The sequence below is a fragment of the Oncorhynchus masou genome, chromosome 15, assembly GCF_036934945.1.
Source record: "Oncorhynchus masou masou isolate Uvic2021 chromosome 15, UVic_Omas_1.1, whole genome shotgun sequence".
NCBI lineage: Eukaryota > Metazoa > Chordata > Actinopteri > Salmoniformes > Salmonidae > Oncorhynchus > Oncorhynchus masou.
The window spans coordinates 45,453,918-45,476,750 of NC_088226.1; the positions used below are offsets into that span (position 1 = coordinate 45,453,918).

At 45.2% G+C, this 22,833-nt stretch overlaps 1 protein-coding gene across 1 annotated transcript; it reads right to left on the reverse strand.

Annotated features, from left to right (window-relative positions):
• Positions 1-1,521: 1,521 nt before the first annotated feature.
• pdgfra (platelet-derived growth factor receptor, alpha polypeptide) lies at positions 1,522-22,593 on the reverse strand. The gene is made up of 28 exons (XM_064989403.1): positions 22,316-22,593; positions 18,777-18,855; positions 18,138-18,422; positions 17,759-18,022; positions 17,177-17,307; positions 15,741-15,903; positions 15,105-15,297; positions 14,875-14,990; positions 14,406-14,705; positions 13,911-14,311; positions 13,615-13,783; positions 13,298-13,487; positions 12,965-13,080; positions 12,666-12,792; positions 12,146-12,342; positions 11,362-11,456; positions 11,002-11,134; positions 10,469-10,573; positions 9,735-9,845; positions 9,282-9,435; positions 7,511-7,668; positions 7,026-7,141; positions 6,180-6,302; positions 5,888-5,999; positions 5,635-5,734; positions 5,314-5,419; positions 3,713-3,948; positions 1,522-3,484 (listed from the first exon to the last, which is right to left on the reverse strand). The coding sequence occupies exons 2-28, from the start codon at positions 18,832-18,834 to the stop codon at positions 3,343-3,345; spliced, it is 4,401 nt and encodes a 1,466-aa protein (XP_064845475.1). The 5' UTR covers positions 18,835-18,855; positions 22,316-22,593; the 3' UTR covers positions 1,522-3,342.
• Positions 22,594-22,833: the final 240 nt, after the last annotated feature.

Sequence of the window (22,833 nt, forward strand, 5' to 3'; positions counted from 1 at the left end):
TGTCTCAACGATTGAATATTTGATCTCAATACAGTTTTCTGTTCCCAGAGTGGACTACATTTTGTAGACTTTACCCTTTAGCAAAGTTTTTTTTAAGTGTGTTGTTTAGGAGTGCAAGAGCGAATTGAGTTATTGCACACATGCACATCACAGAAATGCAAATAAAACTAGAATGCGCCAATAGGATCTCACTAGCTCATGCTTGGCTCTGCCCACCTCTTCACTTGTTCTGCCCACTATGATTCATTTGCTCCCATTGGAAACAACAGTCTGTGGTATATATTTGGTTAGTTATGAAAAAAAACTTTGGTATTAATACCGATTGTTGGAAATATTATTTTGATTAAAAAAATATATATAAATATATATATAATAAATGACACACAACATTTTTCTCCCACAAATCATGCATTTATGATTATACATCATCTGCATGACTATAACTATGGATTTTATCCCTGAACTCTATGCTGAGATTATCATGCAACCTAGTGGCCTTTTCTGAGACTGCATTCGGTGTCGGTATTCTGTTTGTGAAATTGTGTCATGGGGGTTTATTATGGGGTGGAGACGACAACATTACAGGGCTAATTAATCATCAATGTCAGTTGCACCAGAATTGTGTGTTGGTTGTTGTGTAGCCTAGCCCTAGTAGTCTATAGTTTGTCTTTGTATAGGAGGCGAGGAGAGGAAACGTGGAGACAAATGTGTTTGTATGAAATGAGACTCCTCCAGTCGTGCATCATTAGGACAATTTAGTTTACTGGGGTGGAATCCCAATGAAATGTGTAAAGTGATAAAACAAATGTATCAGGTCGTGCAAGACATTTTATAGATAAAAGGATAAGTAGCGTAATGTTTTTAAATGTGTGCATGCTTCTCCAATTGAGAAAACAACATACAGTGGGGCAAAAAAGTATTTCGTCAGCCACCAATTGTGCAAGTTCTCCCACTTAAAAAGATGAGAGAGGCCTGTAATGTACAATGTGATTTTCTGGATTTTTTTTTTCTCATTTTGTCTGTCATAGTTGAAGTGTACCTATGATGAAAATTACAGGCCTCTCATCTTTTTAAGTAGGAGAACTTGCACAATTGGTGGCTGACTAAATACTTTTTTGCCCCACTGTACTCTTGTGCATCGTCTCTCATAGTAGGTAATGAGGCAAGCATACTCCTCCACGTACTAACGAATTGACCCTCTTCTTGACCACTTATGGGCAAGCCTTTAGAAAATCGGAAATGATGTCAGCCTGGTAAACTAACCCTTGATCCCTTATCTTACCTACCAAACCATAATTATAAACCGCCTCTATAAAAAGATATCGTTTAGTTTTACCAGTTTTTATCATGGAGAATGGTGTGTGTGTCACACATACAGACAGACAGACAGACAGACAGACAGACAGACAGACAGACAGACAGACAGACAGACAGACAGACAGACAGACAGACAGACAGACAGACAGACAGACAGACAGACAGAAAGAAAGAAAGAAAGAAAACAGATTTTCAAACAAGAGACACTATTAAATCATTTATTGAAATATAAATCATCTGAATGTACATAATGCATAATGAAACATTGAAACATGAGGATAACTTCCGGGTATTGGTGATAACTACCTATAATTATAGATACTGTACCGTGGATTATACTTCATACGTCTCTTTCCCCCACTTCTTCCGCTCTACATTCACAACGCTGTTGCCATAGAGAGGAAACCTTCCAGAGCCAAACCAAGCCCTTCTCTCAACAAAAAGTCCAATCATTTCACACATCAAATACAAGGAAAATACAAAAAAGTGCTACAGTTTTAATGTGATCACAGAGAACATCACAGTCGACGGTAGAGACAGACGAAAGCAGTTGGACAGCTGATAGAAAATACTGCAGGACTGAACATTAAACGTACACATAAAGATGTATGGTGCTGACATCACGTTATGTGTAGAAAACTAGTGTATTTAACATTGATACAACACCTGTACTTCTGTCTCTGTACAGGACAGCAAAATGGCTGTACATACGACATCAGCTAAATCACTGCTACCAATCAGAACAACACATGCATAACGTCCTCTCTGATTGGGAAGATGTACCAGCTCCTTGGCTTGGAGAAGCATGAGATCTGTCAAACTGTCAAATCAGACGACTATGGTGTTTTTCTCACTTGTTCCCTTCCTTTATCTGCAGTGAATAACGCTGTGTTTATTATTGACATCAATTCATTACTATTATTACAATGGCATAAGCTCAAAGCTTGAAAACAACACATATTCTTGCATGCTGTACTAATGCACATAAATGTACTTTGGTCCAGGTTCAATGTCACTCATACTTAGCATGAGTTCATTTTACAATTTAAATAAACAAATTCCCATTTCATAATTTACATAATGTAATGGTTTATGTTCTATGGAGTCTAGTTTTGGAAGTTAGTTGTGTTCTTAATTTAAAACCCATATCATCACCTTCCTCGACGCAGTATTAAAAAATATACATATTTATATATATATATATAGATATATATGCGTGATAAGAAGTTTACATTTGTTTTGTTGAACTGCTGCACTTATTTAGCTATTGACAACATATGCCATATAATTGCATATAAAAACATATACATAGTCCAGATGTTGTGCTTTTTAATCAAAGTATTACTACTGATTGTGTCAGCATCAGATATATTGTAGTTATAGATCATATGCTGCAGGTAGGTGAGTTGTGAAGTAAAGCTGTGTTGTGTAGCTGGCCTCGTACTGGTCTGTTTGCTGGCACTGGTGTGATGTGGTTTAAATAGTGGGTCTGTCTGTAGTGGTTCTGCATGGCTGAGATAAATTGCTGTTCATTCTGGGTCTTTGATTTTCACGCCTGATCCATTCTGATCCCTCCATCCATCCTTGCTTATGTTGCTGTTCGGAATGCCCATTACAATAAGGTTCTATACATTTATATAAAAATCTATCTTCTTCCATGTTCTCCTCATGTGCACTTAGTCCCATCCAAAACTGACCTTCTATAGAGACAGTAACCACAGGATAGTGGCGAGTCCTCAGTGTCCCATCTATCCATCTATCTATGCACGTCCCTCCAGCCCCACAGGGGGCGCTTTCCGAGGAGGGAACAGAAGGCACACCATGATCTGGCCACAGACTCATCCAAGCAGTGAAGTGGTTTTTCTCTGTCCTCCTAAGAGGACTGAAGGTGTGTGGGGCGGGGGATGAGGTGGGTTTGAGATACGGGGTGGTGAGGACGAGTGGGTGGTTTAAGGGTCTATGTTCAGGTGTCTTTCCCACCAATATCCCCCTCTCGTTGGCAGGCTTTAGGTTTCTCCAAGCCTGTCACAGAAAGCTGTCCTCCACCAGCTCCGAGTCCAGACACATCTCATCCAATAGGGTGATGTCCTCCAGGGTCTCTCCTTCTCTCTTGGCCAGCGTGGAGCTGGAGCCCGACTCTATGGCACTCTCCTCAGACGTCTGAGAGCTACACAGGACAGAGAGGAGCAGGTTAGTGTTACTAAACAGCTAATGGGAGTAGATGGAGTATAGTATACAGGAGTGACCATGAGTTAAATAAGACGGGCATCTCACTTTCTGGATTTTCTAGACAGAACTAGCACATGTTTTGGTGTAAAACAGTGTTATCAATCTGTACCACTTATAAGGGTCTGAAATGAAGATAGACATGTCTGACACTGAGGTGGTAGCCTACCTGTGGCGATTCCTCTTGCAGTACTCGTCATCAGACAGGGGGTCCAGGTCAGGAAGGGGGATGATGTAACCACTGTCAGAGCTGAGGCGCTGCTCGTCGAAGCCACTCTCCCTGTCTTTCGACTTGCCCTGGTTCTTATAGGTGATCCCAACGTAGGTGTCGTCATTCTCCACCTGGACCCTGGTCACTGCCGGGTGGTCACTCTTCAGGAACTCATGGTTCACCCTCTCGAAACACTGCACAGAGAAAGAGAAAGAGAGGGCACAATGAACATCAACCTATCTAGTAGCATTGGAGCAGAATGTCTACAGTACCATGCAGAAAACGTTGCTATACGGCTAGCTGTTTCTAAAGCCAAGAGCACTGTGCATATAAAGGCAATACTTTTGGCCTGTACTAGTCAGAGTTATTTAGTGCTCTGGTAACTCCCATACAGTACATCCAAAACAGCTGCATCGGCTTCATAAATCACAAAACTCAGAAATCTGATGAATCCTAAAACTAATATAACACGTGAACCAGTTCAACCAGCTGTCATTGGTATGTCTTTTTCTCACTCAGTCCGTCTGTTAGCCTAGTGGTGAGACCCATACAGTGAACCACATTTCCCACCCCACCCTAGCCCAGCCAACCCCAATCCTAGGTGCTAAAATGGGAGCCAGCTCCTCCACTCTCCTGGGCCATTAAAGTAGAGTAGTGGGGAGAGGAGGAGGTTTGATGTGCCATGTGTGGCGTGCTGTTTAATTGGCTTGTTATGGTTAGCCTAGCTGGTGGACGGAGGCGAGACCTAGGAGCTGGGGCTGCTGTTGCTGCGTCACTACAGTGGTTGGGGCTGGCCACTGACCGCCAGCTGGAGCATTAGCATTCTAATCACCGCCAGGGCTGGGCTTTAACACAGCGGAAATGCACAGCGCCCACAGAAAAACACTCGACTGCAGAACCCACAGAAACACACTCAACAGGCAGAGCCCACGGAAACACACAACTGTCAGAGCCCACAGAAACACACTCAACTGGCAGAGCCCACAGAAACACACAACTGTCAGAGCCCACGGAAACACACAACTGTCAGAGCCCACAGAAACACACTCGACTGCAGAACCCACAGAAACACACTCAACAAGCAGAGCCCACGGAAACACACTCAACAAGCAGAGCCCACGGAAACACACTCAACTGGCAGATCCCACAGAAACACACTCAACTGGCAGAGCCCACAGAAACACACTCAACTGGCAGAGCCCACAGAAACACACTCAACTGGAAGAGTTGGGGGGAAGTGGTTGGAGTTTGTGAGCCTGGCTTTAGATGAATTCTACACTTTATTAGTAATGTAGAACTATAACATGACCCAATGCTAGTGGGTGGAGAAAGAGGATGGTTGACAAACTTACTCCGCTCCTGGTGAAAAATAGGATCGGTCAGGTAAGGTAAAAGAGGGATGAGACTGATAGAAAGGAAAATAAATTATAGGAGTGAAGAGTAGGTCCATACGTCATCGGTCAGGGTCAGAAATGAAAAGGAGAGGGAGATTAGAAAGCAGGTGTGAGGAACCCTGTTAGAGGCCGTTGGGTCAGAAGTCAGACAGTAGAGACACCCACCCTCTTGTAGCCGGAAGGCAGCAGTGAGGCCACGCTCTCACTCAGGCTGAAGAAGGAAGGCCTCTTCTCAGGCTCACTATTCCAACACTTCATCATCATCTCATACCTGGAGGAGGGAAAACACACTAGTTGAACAGATAGAACAGGACAAACAGTGCAGGGAGGAACACCCATGGCATTGTACATCACAGTTTAGTACTGTGCGTTCGACTTTTACAGCAGTAGTACATAGCCTTCCGTAGTAGTTTCAAATAGTGTTTTGGCATAATAATGTACACAACACAACATGTAATTATTATATATAAAAATATATGTACATACACATCAGTGGGGGCATGCTCAGGTTTGGCCATCCTGTAGCCACTCTTGATCTTGTTGTAGAAGCTGGAGTCCACTACCATCCCTGGGTATGGGGTGCCACCTTCAACACAAACACACTGCCATCAGTACACCAGCAAACACCCGTATCACTGTCAACACACTGTATCTACACACTGATCTGGAGTCAGCCGTCTCCCTAACACGCTGTTCTTAATGTGTCACTGAAAAAGGTCAGGGGTCAGCTGAGTTTCACCTAGAGAGAAGATCTCCCAGAGGAGGATGCCGTAGGACCAGACGTCACTGAGGGTGGTGTACATGTTGTCAAAGATACTCTCCGGAGCCATCCACTTCACTGGCAGGAAGGTCTGTGGTCAACACAGAGCGCAGATGGATCAAACACACTGCACGCGTATAACAGACACTACAATAGTGGACCATAATGGAGTGCTAACATGAACTAGCAGGGGACAAACCACCTTCACAGATACACGTCTAAGTTCATCAGGGTACACAAACAGCCAGTATCGTCCTAGAGGAAAACTCACGCTGCCTTTGGAGACGTAGTTGTTGTCGTGCATGATGTCTCTGGCCAGGCCAAAGTCACAGATCTTTACTATCTTCCCCTGCGAGAGCAGGACATTCCTGGCAGCCAGGTCCCGATGCACACACTACACCGCAAAATTCAGCATTTCATTAATCTCAATTCAATCAGAACACACATTCTTTCCTTTTATTCTCTCTTACCTCCTTGTGTTTTACAGGGTGGCTTTATGTCAACAAGCCAGCCTAAGACACGGCCTTGACTGACCACTCCGGCCCAGAGTATATTCAAGGATAATAACTAGGAGGCTGTTATGAGGAGCTTATAACTGCTTTGTACTCAGTGTAATTCCAGCCTACTGGGTGTTCTATATAAAGACCTGGCCTGTCTCCTGAGCAGGGAGCTCAGCCTTCATAGGGCCGCTTATCACACAACCCCTGATTTAGCCAACCTCTTGGCTTTCACAGCTGTCATCAAGCACAACAGCAGCCCACAACCTGCCTGCCATCATTACCGTGGTTACCCCTGAAATGTACAGGGTTGACGTGGCAACCGACCCACTCCCTGCTGTGTACCAACAGAGAGGACAGAACCAGCTTGCCAGTGGCACCAGCTTCTCATAAGCCAATGGAATCATGTCGCCACCACTTCCTTCTTTAGTTGCTAAGTCAGACTGTTAAAAGATGGATATGGTTTCCTAGGCTCACCTCTGTGTCTCTAGTTGATATCGTCACCTGTCTGTTGGGTAGCTATTCTATTGTATGACATCCCCTCCAGCCTACCGCACTGAACTAACATCATGTTACCAGTCCATCTGATCTACAATCATTCCCAGCCCTTGGTCACTCACGTTCTTAGAGGATAGGAACTCCATGCCTCTGGCCACCTGGTAGGTGAAGCTGAGCAGGTCTGTGGTGCTGAGGCCCTCGTTACCATCCCCTGACAGCATGTTGTCCATCTCACTATCTGGATCAGGAAAACACACAGACACACAAACCCATTTAGCTTCAGTCGGTCTATGAGTGAGTGAATAAAGTGTTTGTATGTTTATGTGCATGTAAATATAGAACTGGTTGCTGTAACCTGTTTATTCCTAATGGCAGGGAGAACGAGGCATTATTATGTGTGCTACAATTACCCGCTCTATATGATTACAGGCCGGCCCAGGCAGGCCTACATACTGAGAAGGGTGGACCCCTCAACACAACCAGCACTGACTTAAACCCTGCACTTCAGCCAACGCAGCCAAGCCACACAGCGAGAGGGCAAGGAGAGTTAGATTAAGAGAGGAAGAGCAAAAGGGAAGAGAAGGAGGCTGTCGGACTGTGTACTCACCACCCTTCTGTGATGGCGGGTGGTTGTATTCGGACCTCTGGATGTCGGAGTACTTGGAGGCATCACTCATCTCCAGCATGGGCACGTACTGCGTGGTGTCTGCCTGCTTCATGTCCATGTAGTCCCCTTTACCACTCTCAAATGACAGGATCACATAGCTGCATGGCGACAGGGAGGGAGAGAGGGAGAAGGGGAGGTCGGGAGGAGACCAACAACAGACATGTTAGAGTCGCCATTGGTTCTCTAAGAAGGCCCAGTTTAATGTATGTTGTGAGGTTCCCTACATAGAGGGTGTGGTTGATGGTCAGGGTGGTTGAGATTAAATAGTGGTGTGGTCACACTCTGAACTGTGGTCATTGTGAGTCATCCGTCAACACAGATCAACAAACAGAGAGGAGCTGGACAGAGACCATTAACAGGTACCAAATAAGAGTAATGTGATTAGCCTGAAAGCCGAGTACCACTTCAGACACAGATTTGATTAGTGGAAGACGCTAGACAACCCCCTCAGCCACGAGGAAGCCTGGGGTAGGGTTACGTTATGTTACTGAGTGAGTGCAGTAAAGTGCTGCGTCAATGAGACAGAATGACTGAGTGGGGTAAAGGAGGAGCAACTGAAGAGGGGGACACACGACAGAGGGGTGGGTGTGTGTGTCTGTGTTTCCTGGCCTGTGTGTGAGTGTGCGCTCCTATGTATGTTTTCGGAGCTGATCCTATAGCCCAGCTAGCACACAATGTTCTGAGAACCATATGATTTTTAGAGCTTGGTTGAGAGCATGGTTGTCCTATCATTAAGTTGCATACAACCTTCTGGGAATGGTGCAGGATACCCAGCTAGCATATAACATTCTGAGAACCATATGTTTCTTAAGTGGGAATTTCAGTACTTCATCATAACATTTCCTACAGGTTTCATCATGGTTCTATTTAAAGTGATGTTCTGAAATTGTTCAGAGAATGTTAATAAACAATGTTCTTCTGTGAGAATCACAGTTATTCAATATAATGTTTTCTGCGGGTTTCCTCATGATTATATTTAAGTCATGTTCTCTGAACGTTAAGAAAATGTTCCATAAAAAAACACAAGAAAACATTAGTAACGTTCAAAGAACATTCTAAGAGTGTTATTTAAAACATAGACATTCTAATCTTAGCGTCAACAAGACTCTCTCTGTCCTCTGTGCTCAGGAGTGTTGGCCCGCCAACTAATTGGCCACACCTAATCTTAATGAGTGCTTGTTTCCTTTGAAATGGGATCGTTTTGCTCCTTCCTAGTGGGGCAGTGACTAATTCCATGGACAAAACACACAAGATCATAGGTTTGAATCTCACTGACGCCGTGCCACAATAAACATTTTTATGTGTTTCCATGATTAATACCTAAGCAAATTAATTTCCATGTGTCTTATCTGTTCAAAACCGTTAACCTAAGCTAGCAAGGCTATTCATTCTTATTGAAACATGTTCTCAGAACATGATTTAATTACCTTCAAATAACCTCTCATTTACGTTCTCAGAACGTTAATAAAATCTCCCAGGAAAACTTTCAGGGAATCACAGTAAAATGTTTTCAGAACCTTCCTGCAACTTAAAAATCTACATTCCCAGAACTGGCTAAATGTTCACTTTCCTTTCTCAGAACATTTAAAAAACATTCAGTTTTACCAGTCAGGAAACGTATGGGTTTGATCCCAGAACCAATGCGAAACCAAAAAAGTAGGTTGTCACAACTTCCAAGGAACCAAATGTGCTAGCTGGGATGTCTCTTTACCTCCTGCTGCTCTCATCTGCAGGGTTGATGCCAAAGATGTCCAGGTCTTTCTTGGTCTTCTCTGGGTGCACGCTGACGAAGTTCTCTCTGTTCTTGTGCAGGTAGTTGACAAGGTCTCCATAGAAGCAGTACTCAGTGATGATGTAGGTGGGGCCTGCATGGGAACAGAACAAAGAGATAGAGACACAGGCGTCAGTCTGCTGGCTAGTCTTATCAGAGGCTCGTAAAGGCTAAAAGCAACGTCAAGAGGGCAAAGCTATTACACTCATAAAAATCCTATTAAAATACCACATCCACCATCGGCTCAGAAAGAAATGGCAACTTCCCTTCTTGGCTATCAAAACTGTGTGTGTGTGTGTGTGTGTGTGTGTGTGTGTGTGTGTGTGCATGTGCGTGTGCATGTGCGTGCCTATACGCATATGTGTGTGCGTTCATTTGTGCGTGTGTAGTCACCTGACTTGGTACAGGCCCCAAGCAGGTTGACGATGTTGAGGTGAGGGCCCAGGTGAGTCATAATCTTCAGCTCTGACATCAGGGCCTGTTTCTCACTGGAGCGGGCCGTGGCTGCAACGAGAAACAAATCAATCACACCACAACTATCAGTCCATCACACACAAATCAATCAACTCATCAACAACACCCATCAATGCCTGCAATTGTTTCATCAATCACAACGTAAGGGAGCACACACACCGCACCGAATGTGGATCTGCCGTGCAGATGTGTGTGTTTTATGGACCGCCCGCTGATGGACGTCTGACTGACAACATTTTCATGTGATTCTACGTGCAGAATCGGTTTGCACTCAGTTGACAAATTACGGCCGGCACTCCGTTCAGAGGTGCTAAGTACTACCGGGGTGTCTGAGGCTACAGGCTACCGGTGTGTCTGAGGCTACAGGCTACCGGTGTGTCTGAGGCTACAGGCTACCGGTGTGTCTGAGGCTACAGGCTACCGGTGTGTCTGAGGCTACAGGCTACCGGTGTGTCTGAGGCTACAGGCTACCGGTGTGTCTGAGGCTACAGGCTACCGGTGTGTCTGAGGCTACAGGCTACCGGTGTGTCTGAGCCTAAAGGTATTGTTGTGACTCTGATGGTGTTCAAGGACACCGCTCTCTCCAGGCAATCTCCACAGGCCTTAATGATCCTCTCTACAGCTCTCTGTATAGCTGTCTGTGGTCAACTCACGTTTCAGCATCTTCACGGCCACCTTCATGACGGGCTGGGAGCGGCTGAGTCCGTATGCAGTTCCCTCCACCACCTTCCCAAACGCCCCAGAGCCCAGGATACGTCCTGCGGTCATGGCATACGATCAGTTAACATGGAGTGTAAACAAATACACAAACCAAGACAGGCAAGCAAACACACACACAGACACACCCACACAGACAGACAAAAACACACATACACACGTCTGCCTCTGCCCTCTCATCAGTGACTTCCCCAGGTCCCCAGTGGTTGAGATTCTCTTTGATCAGTGAGTCACAACCCAAACCCTAGGCAGCACGTCCCAGCCACCCCTGTCTGCCAGGCCAGATGGCCTTATCACATCTTCACTTCAAAGACCAGAGGGAGACATCCAGACCACAGCCTGACCAGAACACGACCATCAGACCATGGTGCTGTGAACCTCTGACCACCCGAACGTGGTGATGTGACACTCTGACAAGAACATGACCACAGCAGGACCACAGAGAGAGGAAGCAGTGCAGCTGGCTCACCCAGTACGAGCCCATCGCGAGAGAACTCCCATCTGGAGTCATAGGGCAGCTGCATGGGGTCCACGTAGATGTACTCATGACCATCAGGGCTCACTGACTCTATCACCCTCCAACGGATCTCATAGCGAGGCTTCTGGAGGACAGAGGACGTAGCAAAACAGATCAGTACCTAAGGCTCTAGGACACTTAAAGTGTAGATGAGTGAGTGAGTGAGTGAGTGAGTGAGTGAGTGAGTGAGTGAGTGAGTGAGTGAGTGAGTGAGTGAGTGAGTGAGTGAGTGAGTGAGTGAGTGTGGGTGGGTGGGTGGGTGGGTGAGTGAGTTTGTGCTTGTGTGTGAGGGGCATTGATCATCTGCTGTACCTGTTTCCAGATAATGACCAGAACAATGAGTGAGATGATGACAAAGACCAGCAGCACCAGGGCAGCAGCAGCTACAGTCAGCTCTGAGTGAGGGTCTGTTCAGGAAGAGAACCACCACACACACACATGAGATGGAGAGCACAACATGGAGAATGCCACAGAGAACAAAAATAACATGGAGAAATCAATGTAAGTCAATATGGAAATGTTAGTTTGATGAATTGAAAAACATCAAATGAGGTCAAATATGAAGAACTTCAACGTGGAAATCCAAATACCCTATTTAAATTGTATAGTTCAGCATGCAGTCTCACACCCAATCAGTCAAGCCAGTGGGGCCTCAAACGGTGTGTTGAAGGGATTAAGGAGATGGGCACGGGGGGGGGGGGGGGCACAGCTGGAGGGGCCACAGCTGGAGGGGCCAAATGGCTTAAACTACTGGGGATTCACTTTTCACAGTAAAAGTCTCCCAGGCTAACACACAGCTGCACAATGACAGTGTGAGACACACTGCCCCACCACAGATAGCTTTACCAGACAGCTGCCTCAACACTGACAGCCCAGCAAAGTCTCTTCAACACCTATCACATTTCAAGTGTCACAAAGGGAAGCAACTACAGGAAGAAACTAGCTAGTAAAAGAGGAGACCACAGGAGGAAGAAAATATACCGCAGGCAAAATGGCAATCTAAGATACTGTAAATCTACTCACCACATTCTGCCAACCATGTTTGTTGTTTAACTGAAGGAGGAGGTAAGTGTGACTTAGTGAGTGTATGTCTCACCTTGTGACACCAGTTTGACCTCCCTGCTGACAGTGGCCATCTCGTTCCTGGCCAGGCAGCGAACAGCCAAGGTGTTCTCCAGATGCCCAAAGATCACCTGACTCTCCAGCTGGTTGTCCTGGTCGATGTGCGCTTCCACAGTGATCTCTGTGTTGTTGGTAGGCAGGGGCACCCACTCAGACGAGTCGTTGGCACAGCTGGACAGGGTAGGAAGGAAGGAAGGAAGGAAGGAAGGAAGGAAGGAAGGAAGGAAGGAAGGAAGGAAGGAAGGAAGGAAGGAAGGAAGGAAGGAAGGAAGGAAGGAAGGAAGGAAGGAAGGAAGGGTAAAGACATGAGACCAAATTATACCATGACATTGTCACATTGGGCATAGTAGCATATGAAGTGGCCAGGTCGAGGTGAACAATGTACAGTAGGTGTATGTGGATTCTAAGAAAGAAAACGGGCTATTGTTGGACTGAAAGAGATAGAATGGAGAGATGAAGAGGAAGAAGGTAGGGTCGTGAGAGTGTGCCCTTACTGTTTGATGTTCTTGCAGATGAACCACTCCACCTTAGGAGTGGGCATGCCTCCAGCGATACACACCACAGACTGGCCTGAGGCTGAGCCATGGTGGAGGTCCATCAGGTCCACAATGACTGCAGGCACTGGACACAGAAAGAGGGAACAGGGGGTCAGACCACAATACAGACACAGAGAGAGGGGGAGCGGGAGAGAGAGGTGGGTAAAAGAAAGTGTGTCAGGGAGTATGGGAGCCCTGTTAGTCAGTAAAATAAAGGTCAATCCAAATGAAGTGGTTGGAGCATTCCTCTGCTTCACCTTTGACCTGCAGGCTGAAGTTGTGGCTGTGGGTCTGGTTCCCGTTCTGCACTCTGATGGTGTAGTTCCCACTGTCCTCCTCTTTGGCCCGAATCAGGGTCAGAACACTCTGGTACCTACAGAGTCCAAACAACATGTATGATTACACTCTAATCATGGCAACCATGAGCACGCTGTTAAGTCTGTCACGAGAGACTAGTTCCACTAACATCGCACGACAACACCAGACCTTAATAATAGCCATGATCTTGATCTTGCTGACCTAAACATGTTATTAGCCAATGAGTGTAGTGTGCGAGTATTTAGGTGTTGTTGAGTGGCAGTATTTCTCACCTGGTCTCGCTGACCTGCCGGAGGCTGGTGGTTATCTCAGCCGCCACGTCGTTGAGAGGGAGGCCATCTTTGAGCCATGTGACCTGAGCGCTGGGAAAGGAGTCAATGTCAGCCTGGAACTGTCTGACCTCATCCAAATCTGCTGACTCCTGTGAACTGAACGCCGGGCGCAGCGACACGAATGGCCTCTCTATCAGGACAGAAAATGGAGATAGAACCATTAATACATTATGTAAAGGTTACAGGTACTTATAGCAAGATGATAAACCAAGATTATTGCCTTGTTATTAGGTAAATAAACCGTGACACAAACGTACCATAGACAGTGATGGCCAGCTTCTTGGTCTGGTTCTCGTTGCTGATGATGTCAGTGATGGAGCAGACATAGATGCCGCTGTCTTTGGCTGAGGCCTGGGGGACAGTCAATGTGTACTGGATCTCCTGGTCCCTCTTATTCTCACGCACCGACTTCAAGCCCCGGTCCGCCTGACACACACACAGACACACACAAGTTAGACGCATTTATGATCAAACAAACAAATGCATTTTAAAATGAGTCAATGAATTTCCTCTCCAATAAGAGAATAATAATTATGTATGTGCTTTTGTTTACCAGTTTTCCAGGGTACTTCCAGTGGTCTTCCAGGATCTCAGACCCCCGGGCCACACAAATGACAGTGATGGTGTCTCCCACCAAGAGGGCTGTCTTCTGGGCCTTCAGCTCCACACGCAGCTCCGACCCCCCTGCCCAGCCGTGGACGATGTACTCCTCACTGAGGTGCTCCTCTCCGTTGACGAGGGCCTTACAGACGTAGGTTCCTGCGCTGAAGAAGCCCACGGCACCCCTCTTGCTGTCGTAGACCGCCAAGGGCACGGCCTGCTGGGTATCAGCGTTGACCAGGGTCACATTGGCACCGGGGTCTGACACGCGACACTGGATCTCCATCTCATCATGACCATTCAGGACGTGGTTGCCAAAGGGCACCAGCGAGGGTACGAAGGGCACCTCTGGATCTGAGGAAGAGAGAAGAGGGCATGGTACATTTCCTATAATACAAATTGCTAGCACACATGTAAATCCAGCACCACAGTGCTGTCTTCCCTATACCTGGCACATATATGTAGATGCTGCTGTCCTCTCCTTCCTCAGTGGAGTTCCCTCCTTTGTAGAAGCAGGTGTAGAAGCCAGTGTGCCCTGCTGTCGCGTTCTCTACGGTAACCGTGGTGATGAACAGGCCGCTGTTGTCCTCCTCGGTCTGCTCTGATAGGTAGACGGGCGTGTCCCAGGCCAGCTCGGCCTCGCCCCTGCAGGTCAGGGTGAAGGGGGTGTGGAGGGGAACAATCCACTCCTCTCTCTGAGGGAACAGCACTGGCGCTGAGGCTGGCTGGAACAGTACTGGGCCTGATTCTGGAAGACACACACAGGCAGACATAATGTCATATTTAGGACGATACTGAGATAATACACACACACACTGACGTATTCAGTTGCTAACCCATTTGAAAACACAGAAACATAAATGCACGTTCACACACATGTAGAAGTGCATTTTCATTTGGCTTGAGGTTATTCTCACCTTTCACTTTGAGGGTGAAGGAGAACTGGTCAGTGTAAGCGCTGCTGAGGACCACAACGGTGTAATTCCCACTGTCCTTCTCTAGTGACTGCCGAAGAGTCAGAGTGCTCTGATAGCTGAGAGACGAGCAGAGAACCACATAGCTCAGTGCAGCACACACCACACAGAGCTCCAAAGACACACTGACACACAGACACCGGCGTTGCTATATACAAATGTTATGATCTTACTGGTTGCCCGCCAGACGTCTGGTCTTGGTGAGGAAGTAGCTGTTCTCAGTGATGGCGATACCGTCTTTCAGCCAGGTGACTTTAGGAGCAGGGAAGGCTTCAATACTGATGGTGAACTCTGTCTCCTCCATCATACTGACAAACTCCACCGTTCCAATCCCACTGTGGTCCAACATCACAAAGGAGTTCTCCTCTACAGAGAGGGGTGCAAAAGAGAGGAAGTAGAAGAAAGAGAGAGGAATAGAGGGGGGACACCCCAAAGGAAGGACAAGAGAGACCGAAAAAGAGAAATGAAAGTCTGGCACACATCTGTTGAAGCCATCCCATAAAGCATTGGGGCTGATGATGAAAGCAGAGGTGTTCCTCAACTCTACTGTAGGGAGACTGCAGAGACTGCAGACACTGACCAAATTAACTCTACGCATTCATGTGAATTCAATGAGACTACTTTTAAAGACTCCAACCAAGTTTAATACATCTACAACTAAGTGGTATTGGTAATAAATATACATGTTTTTGAAGGATAGGCAATGTCTTAAGACAAAATGTCTACAATGCCTGCCTTGACTGGCGATAAACATCTCTCATATTTTTCCAATAACAATTTGAATTGGCCACAAGGACGAGCGAGCGTACCGAAGACAGTGACAGCCACCATGTTGGCTCTGATCTCTCCACTGAAGTTGTTGGTGATAGAGCACTCATACACCCCACTGTCCTGAGAGGAGGCTGCTGGGATACTGAGGGTGTAGACCACTCTATCAGGCCGAGCCTGCTTCAACTGGACTGCATCCACAGCCTAGATAGAGGAACAAGAGGACAGGAGATTAAAACCACCGTAGACACAAACACACACACACACGCACACACATGCATACACACAAACACACCGTCTATCCTCGTCTTTAGGAAATAAAATATCTTGTCTCTACACTCTTCTCTGCCTTTTTACAGGTTTAGTGTTTAATTCTGTATGTCAGAGCAGCATGTCTCTCTATCTGTCTGTGAGCTGATGGTTAAAACACATGCTGGTCCACAGGAGATAAATCAGGACCCAAGGCTTTTAAAAGCCTGTAATTGCAACTGAGACTAAAGCCAAGAGTCAGAAGTCCTGAGTTCTAGTTACCTGAACTGTCTCTGGAAAAGGGCTTGGAGTAATCCCACCACTAAAACAGACGCTCTGTCACAATGCCATGCAGGGATTACCGAACAGCGCACACAAACACAGCGGTGACCACGTACATTTTAATTAACATAGACACTTCAGACAAAGTCTCTATCCACTACCCATACTACTAGCACATACACTGGCACACAAAACTTAAATGAACTAAATGACGCACGACTATACACACGAATGGGCACACTCTCATTACCTCATATAAACATGCCATTGACCTAACACACACTCAATGCTCAAACACATTCACACACATCCTACGTTCACTGGGGTTACGAGGAGGTAGGGCGCATATCTGCTCTACACATCCAGAGGTCACAGAGGTCACGTGATTCACTGTTTCCCCTCTCCTTTGAACTTCCTTCTTGCTTCTACCCATTTGCCCTGTTTTTTGACAAACAACTGTCTCACTCCTTCCCTCAGTCTGACTGGGGTTTATAATACCATGATGCACTATTTGACTCCAGCCCTGGTAATAGACACGTCACTGAGATACACCTGTATTTAGTGACAGTTAAGGTACCTAAAGGTACCTTTAACAACTAAGGCCCATCCATCCTCAGAGTTATGTTACGCGGACACACACTGTGCCTGAGCCCAAGCCATTCATCACTACAAGAAGACTGGGGAGATGAATCAGACGTAGTGACACCAAGAGGGATAAAGGATGGAGAAGGAGAGCTGGACCGAGAGACAGAAGGAGACATACTAAGGAGGGAAGAGAAGTGGGCTATGGAGAACGGACGACAAGGAGATATAGATATTATTAAAAGGGAGGCAAGAGAGGAGGCCAACACGGGAGAGGAAGTAGAGGAAAGAAGGAGGGTGTGGGAGGAGTGACAGACACCGACAGAGAGACAGAGTGAGACGGAGAGAGGGATAAGGCCCTTGCCTGTTTCATAGGGTGAAGCCACTGCTGTTGGTAGGGCAGTCCTGGAGGTGCCACACAGGTGATGTTGAAGGGTTCCCCCAGTCTCACCGCCTTCTCGCTGGCCTTCACCTCCACATGGAAGTCCTCCATCACTGTACAGACCACCACGGGAGGAAGGAACAATATGGTCAACAGGAACAATACAGTCAACAGGGACAATATGGTCATCTACAGGTCCCTGCATGGTCAACTGCTCCCCCTGACAGCCATGAGGTCATCCCCCTCTCAGAGTTCACTGCAGGCTGATGCCATCACACTCTCTCCATCTGTCTGACAACAACCATGTGAAGTCATCTCCCCTGGTAGTAATGACATGATGTCATTTATTCAATGCAGTCAGATCTCTCTCCTCCCTCCCTCCCTCCCTCCCTCCCTCCCTCCCTCCCTCCCTCCCTCCCTCTCTCTCTCTCTGGTAAACAAAGACAGTTTTTTAAATAATAAAAGATATGTTTTTATCCAAAGCGGCTTATAGCCATGTGTACATTCAACCAATGTGATATGAAAACTAAGCAGCGCAGCCAAGTCATCCACATCTGGACTTACGTTTGTTGTCCTTCACGGTGTAGATGTCACTGGTTGTTGTCACGCCGTTCACGATTGTCTCACAGACGTAGAGTCCAGCGTCCAGGTTGCCAATGAAGCCGATCTTGTTGTCATAAGCAGCGTCCACCTCTACTCCACTGGGAGCACTCTTTAGGACCACTGGGGATCGAGGGTCTGACACCCTGCATGGGATGATGGTTTCACCAGGATAGACTAGAACTACCATGCTACCTGGCTCCTCGGGCACGAACGGAACCTTGGGATCTGCACAAGGCAAAACAAGTTTGTTTGGTCAAAAAAACTATAAGCTATGGGAAGTAGAATAGAATGGAATAAAGTGATGTTGCATGGAAATGACAACCATTTCCACCAAATTTACCTGGGACAAAAACGTATATGACTGCCTCATTGTCTTCATCATCCTCTTCATCGCCCTCTTCGTCTTGGTATTTGCAGATGTAATATCCGGTGTGTGTCACGGAAGCGTTATAGATGAAGAGCGTGGCCGTGTAATATCCAGGCAAAACGAATGTGTTGACCGGTAAGGGTTCGACCCAAGCAACGCTCCTTTTACTAGTGCAGCTGATGTTGAAAACGGAGAGTGGCTCGAGAACAAACTCATCTTCAGTTGATACAATGGTCGGTGGCGTCAGTCCGCAGGTAACTAAAGGAAAGCGAAACAGTTCACTGAACGTCCATAGGGTAATCAATACAAAAACATACAGGTTTTTAACAGTGATAAAACTAAAAACTAAAAGGCAGATTGTTTTGTTTCGCAACGGAATCTGACTAATGAACACACCCAGAGGTGTATTCATTACATCTTGCAACAGAAACCGTTTACTGTTTAAGAACCAAACAGATCAAACGGAAAACAAAATGAGGAGGGATCTACCTGAATTTGCCCAATATAAACTCTAGTTTTCGTTGCAAAACATTTTCCTTTTGGAGTAAATGTTTTAATGAATACACCCCCAGGTGATAGAAAGGTTTTTACTTATTTAAATTAGCCTCTTACCCGATAACAATCCAAACAAGAGCACCCCAATGATGAGACATGTCTTCATTTCATCCATGGTCACGGATGGTTCATTCAGCTGGAAGAGTAGAAACACAGGCAGGTCAAACATGGTTCCACCAGATGTTGCAAAAACAAAACTATCAGCCTAAGCGAAGAGAAAATACATTGACTCATGGTAGAAGACACCTATGTCTTTTTGGAAAACATTGCAATTTGCTCAATTCAAATCAATGGGTGGACTTTTATTGCTCCAGCACAGCATTTAGACTGGCTGTCCTTCTCCTTTCTCCAGTTGTAACTGTGGCATGCCAGGTCTTGTAAAGGGCACAATGAGTCAATGATTACGCTGGTTTGTTCTTGGGAGATGTTTAATAAAACGTTGGATATGGTTGAATAGCGTAGGGGCCAAGGTTAAAAAATAAATTCAGGCACTGGAGTCGCTAGGGGGCGACATAGTACATGTTTTGCTTGCATCAGGCATCTTCTGGCTGTAAATTCTTTCTCCAGCAGGAAAGTTCCTTTGTTCCATGTCATCAAGTCCCCTCAAAAGGAATATTATATTTCTGTGGCTAGGTAGGCTACAAACTTGCAGACTGTATTTGTCTTCTCCATACAATGCACATTAGTAGCAGCAACATGAGTTGGATGTGCATTAGGCTACATAGAACTACAGAAATTGTGTGCTCCTTCTCTTCTTATTGCTTTGAAATTTTTAAATCTGGCCTTCTCTATTTTCAATTTGATTGATTTACCTGCCTAATCTCGCACCCTAGCCTTTCAAGTGACTTTTAGAGTTACCAGTACCACCCATGAATGTGTTTGCTCGTGACAGAGACATGGTTGTTGAATTCATTCATGTTCAGTACTGTGGCTTTTACTAATTGAGATCCTAAGTGACTATGTTATCATTAAAATTGTAATAGTTAAGATAATTAATATTCATAAGGCCTTCTTTAGAGGGCCTAGTTTTGCTCTAACACAGTAGTCTAAAGCTCTTAGTTTAGAGGCTGCATCAGGCCTGCATGTTACATCATGATGCCTTGCAATGAGATGTGTAATTCCTATTAGAATACAGACAGAACTGTAATATCTAACTTTTTTATTTTATGACTGCTAAGGTTGGATAGACTACTACATCTAAACTGGAACAACCATTTCAGTAATGGGCGTAATAAATCCAAGTAACAGATTAGAATCGTTTAGAAAAAAATGTATGTTATTCACATTTGAGTAGAATAAGCTTAATAAATCAATATTTGTACATGCAAAAACATAGATACTGAAGCAAACAATTTGAAAAATGAACCTGCAATATAGTATGCTGGGAAATATGATAATTATGCCTGTGGTTTTGGTTCAACTCTGTATTGTTAACGCCAACACTGGGCTTATTTTACGCCACTGAATGTTAAGTTAACCCTTTACAGTGTTAATGTAACTCGTGAATCAACACTAGGAATGTTACACTGACAAATCAACACTAGTTAAGACTGGCCAATTGGCTGTGTGCTATGAATGGGACACATCTGCAGGCTTCAGTACATTTAAATAACATTTTAGAATTCCAAAGAACTGTAGATGCCACGTCAAGAACCACACACTTAAATCAAAGGTTATTTATCGTGCAAGAGTTATCCGAGGAACCTTAAGAGCTGAGGAAGAACCATTTAAGAACTTTTATGTTTTTCAGTGTTGGCTTGTAAAACCAAGCAACTCGACCAATATACGTTTTTGAGCTGTTAAATAACTAATCTAGGTTTAATCTAGTTTGCCGTTTGGTCATGTTCTGGTCGACAGACATTTTCCTGGTGTGTGTGTTATCTGTCTGTCTGTCTGTGATATTTCGGACTCTGAATTCCATCAGCAAATGATCAGAGACAGACGCAACTCCAAGCAGGGGCGCGCGCTCAACGCTGAAAACATTGGAAACATGAATGCAGTCTACCAGTTTAACTCTAATCTATTCTTTGTTTTAAAGAAATTTGTGACTATAGGATAATTATTTTAAAGTATCTACTAATTGTTCTATTCTCCCGTTGGGGCGATTAGAATAGTCTACATTATTTTTTTATCCATTATCAAAATCCCCTTTGTCTATAACAGTTTGCTGCTACTTTGACTGTAAGAGAGTTGTTTGTGCGAATCCGCTCTGTCTCATCCCGGACTGGCTAATTATGACTGGCAAATCAAACCCAGGGTTAGAGAGCCTGTAATTAAGAGCCCTCCCTGAAGATAAGTCTGTAAGACAAACATTAGCGTGAGAATCCTGACTAATATACTTAGACACTTTTGCGCACATCGTTGGTGTCGGACATTTCCTATCCAGCCTGTTGTGCAAATGTACCGCTTGTCCTCCTCTCCCCTATTTTCCTCACCCCCACCAACAGTACAGTCCCAACAAATGTGCAGCCTACCAAACGCGCCGTTCTGGGCTTGACACTTTGGAGCAACAGCTGAGGGAAGGATGTTCAGCTCACTGTCCTCCACAGACACTTAAACTGTTAAATGCAATCCCACGTGTGCAGAATTGATTTCCATGGGAATATAGCAGAGAGATTTATAAAGATAGCATTTCGAAATGAAGAGGGTCATTGAGGCAAGCAAGGCAGTGAGTTTCACTGATGAAAAACTTTAACTGTTCTATCTGTTCGAAATTTGACTTTCGTGCAGCGCTCAACTCAATTATTTAAATCTTAAGAAATAAAGTGCATCTTTCAATTGTGATCTAATTATGAATACTTTTCTCGGTGACAATATGCGTGTAGGCTTTTTGCATTTTGTTGTCTGGCGCACTGAAATTACATCCAACCAGGAATGGGGTCCCCCTTACCCTACTTTTTTTGTAGTGGGTCTCAAAATGACTCTTGTGTCTAACTTAAAATCCGATCGGCTACAGCCTGTTTCCCATCTCAGAAAGCAAATCCCAATGCACATTATTCCATTTAATTCCACACATTCCAAGCGCAGAAACGAAAATAACTTGAAATCCAATTTCCAATGTGTTTCCCATTAGATGAGAGGGCAGGCAGCGCTATCCCACAATGGAGGCTCAGTTCTCGAGGTGACACTTCCAGCAGTAAAGCCGAAATCGAGCGCTTTTATCCAGTCGAGGTAGCAACATTTCTCCGCTCGGCATCCGGGGGTGAGACCATATGTTGCATGGAAAAATGAACCCCGTTCAATGCAGAAAGAAGTAACACTTAGCCTGCAAGCTAATGCATCTTCAAAGTTTAAACACGTTTTGTGAAATGTTTCCTTGTAGCGAAATTAGGATAATAAAAAGCCCCCAAAGTGTGATGGATGGATCCGGTCTGATGAATAATTTCTTATCAGGAAAAAAAATCACAATGTTGTGCCATAATAAAAAGCTAGGCTATTTTGTGAATTTTCACAAAGGACATATTCAACTGGCCTAAAAGTGTTTTAGTAACTTTTTCATTTTTTTCAGATAAAAATGATCTAAATGAATAGGATTCTTGAGAAAATTAAAGTTTGCAGAATTGAAAAAGATTAGCTAATTTGTCTAAAATACAAACCTTTTAAATTCCCTTGGATTTTGCGTCTCGATGATAAATCCCAGTAGAATTAAATCAGGAGCATAAAATCACTCCGGTGAGGGCTCCTCTCAGTGAAGGCTCCTCTCAGTGAAGGCTCCTCTCCTCAAGTGTAGTAGTAGTAATCCTATGGCCACGATCCTTCACTCTGAGAGCTAGCATATGTGCACCCCTCCGTCTGCGTCCACGACCGCGCTCACAAATGCGCTTGAGCTACAGCGACCTGTAATTGATTCAACGTTACAGTCCATCCTTTCCAAAAAAACTAATCATCTGGCTCAAAGTAAATAACTCTCGGGAAATGACCCCCTCTACTCCGCTCCAGCATGTGGTTCCTTTCAAAATAAGAGTCCTAGCTGTTTTCTCAGTGAGACTGGAGCGGGAGTCAGATTTCTCTGCTATGTAGTGATGTAGGAAAGGGGGAGAAATAAGAATCGGGTATAGAGACTATTATAGAAGGAAAGCACGCAATATACATTTGAGTTATCAAGCGACATTTA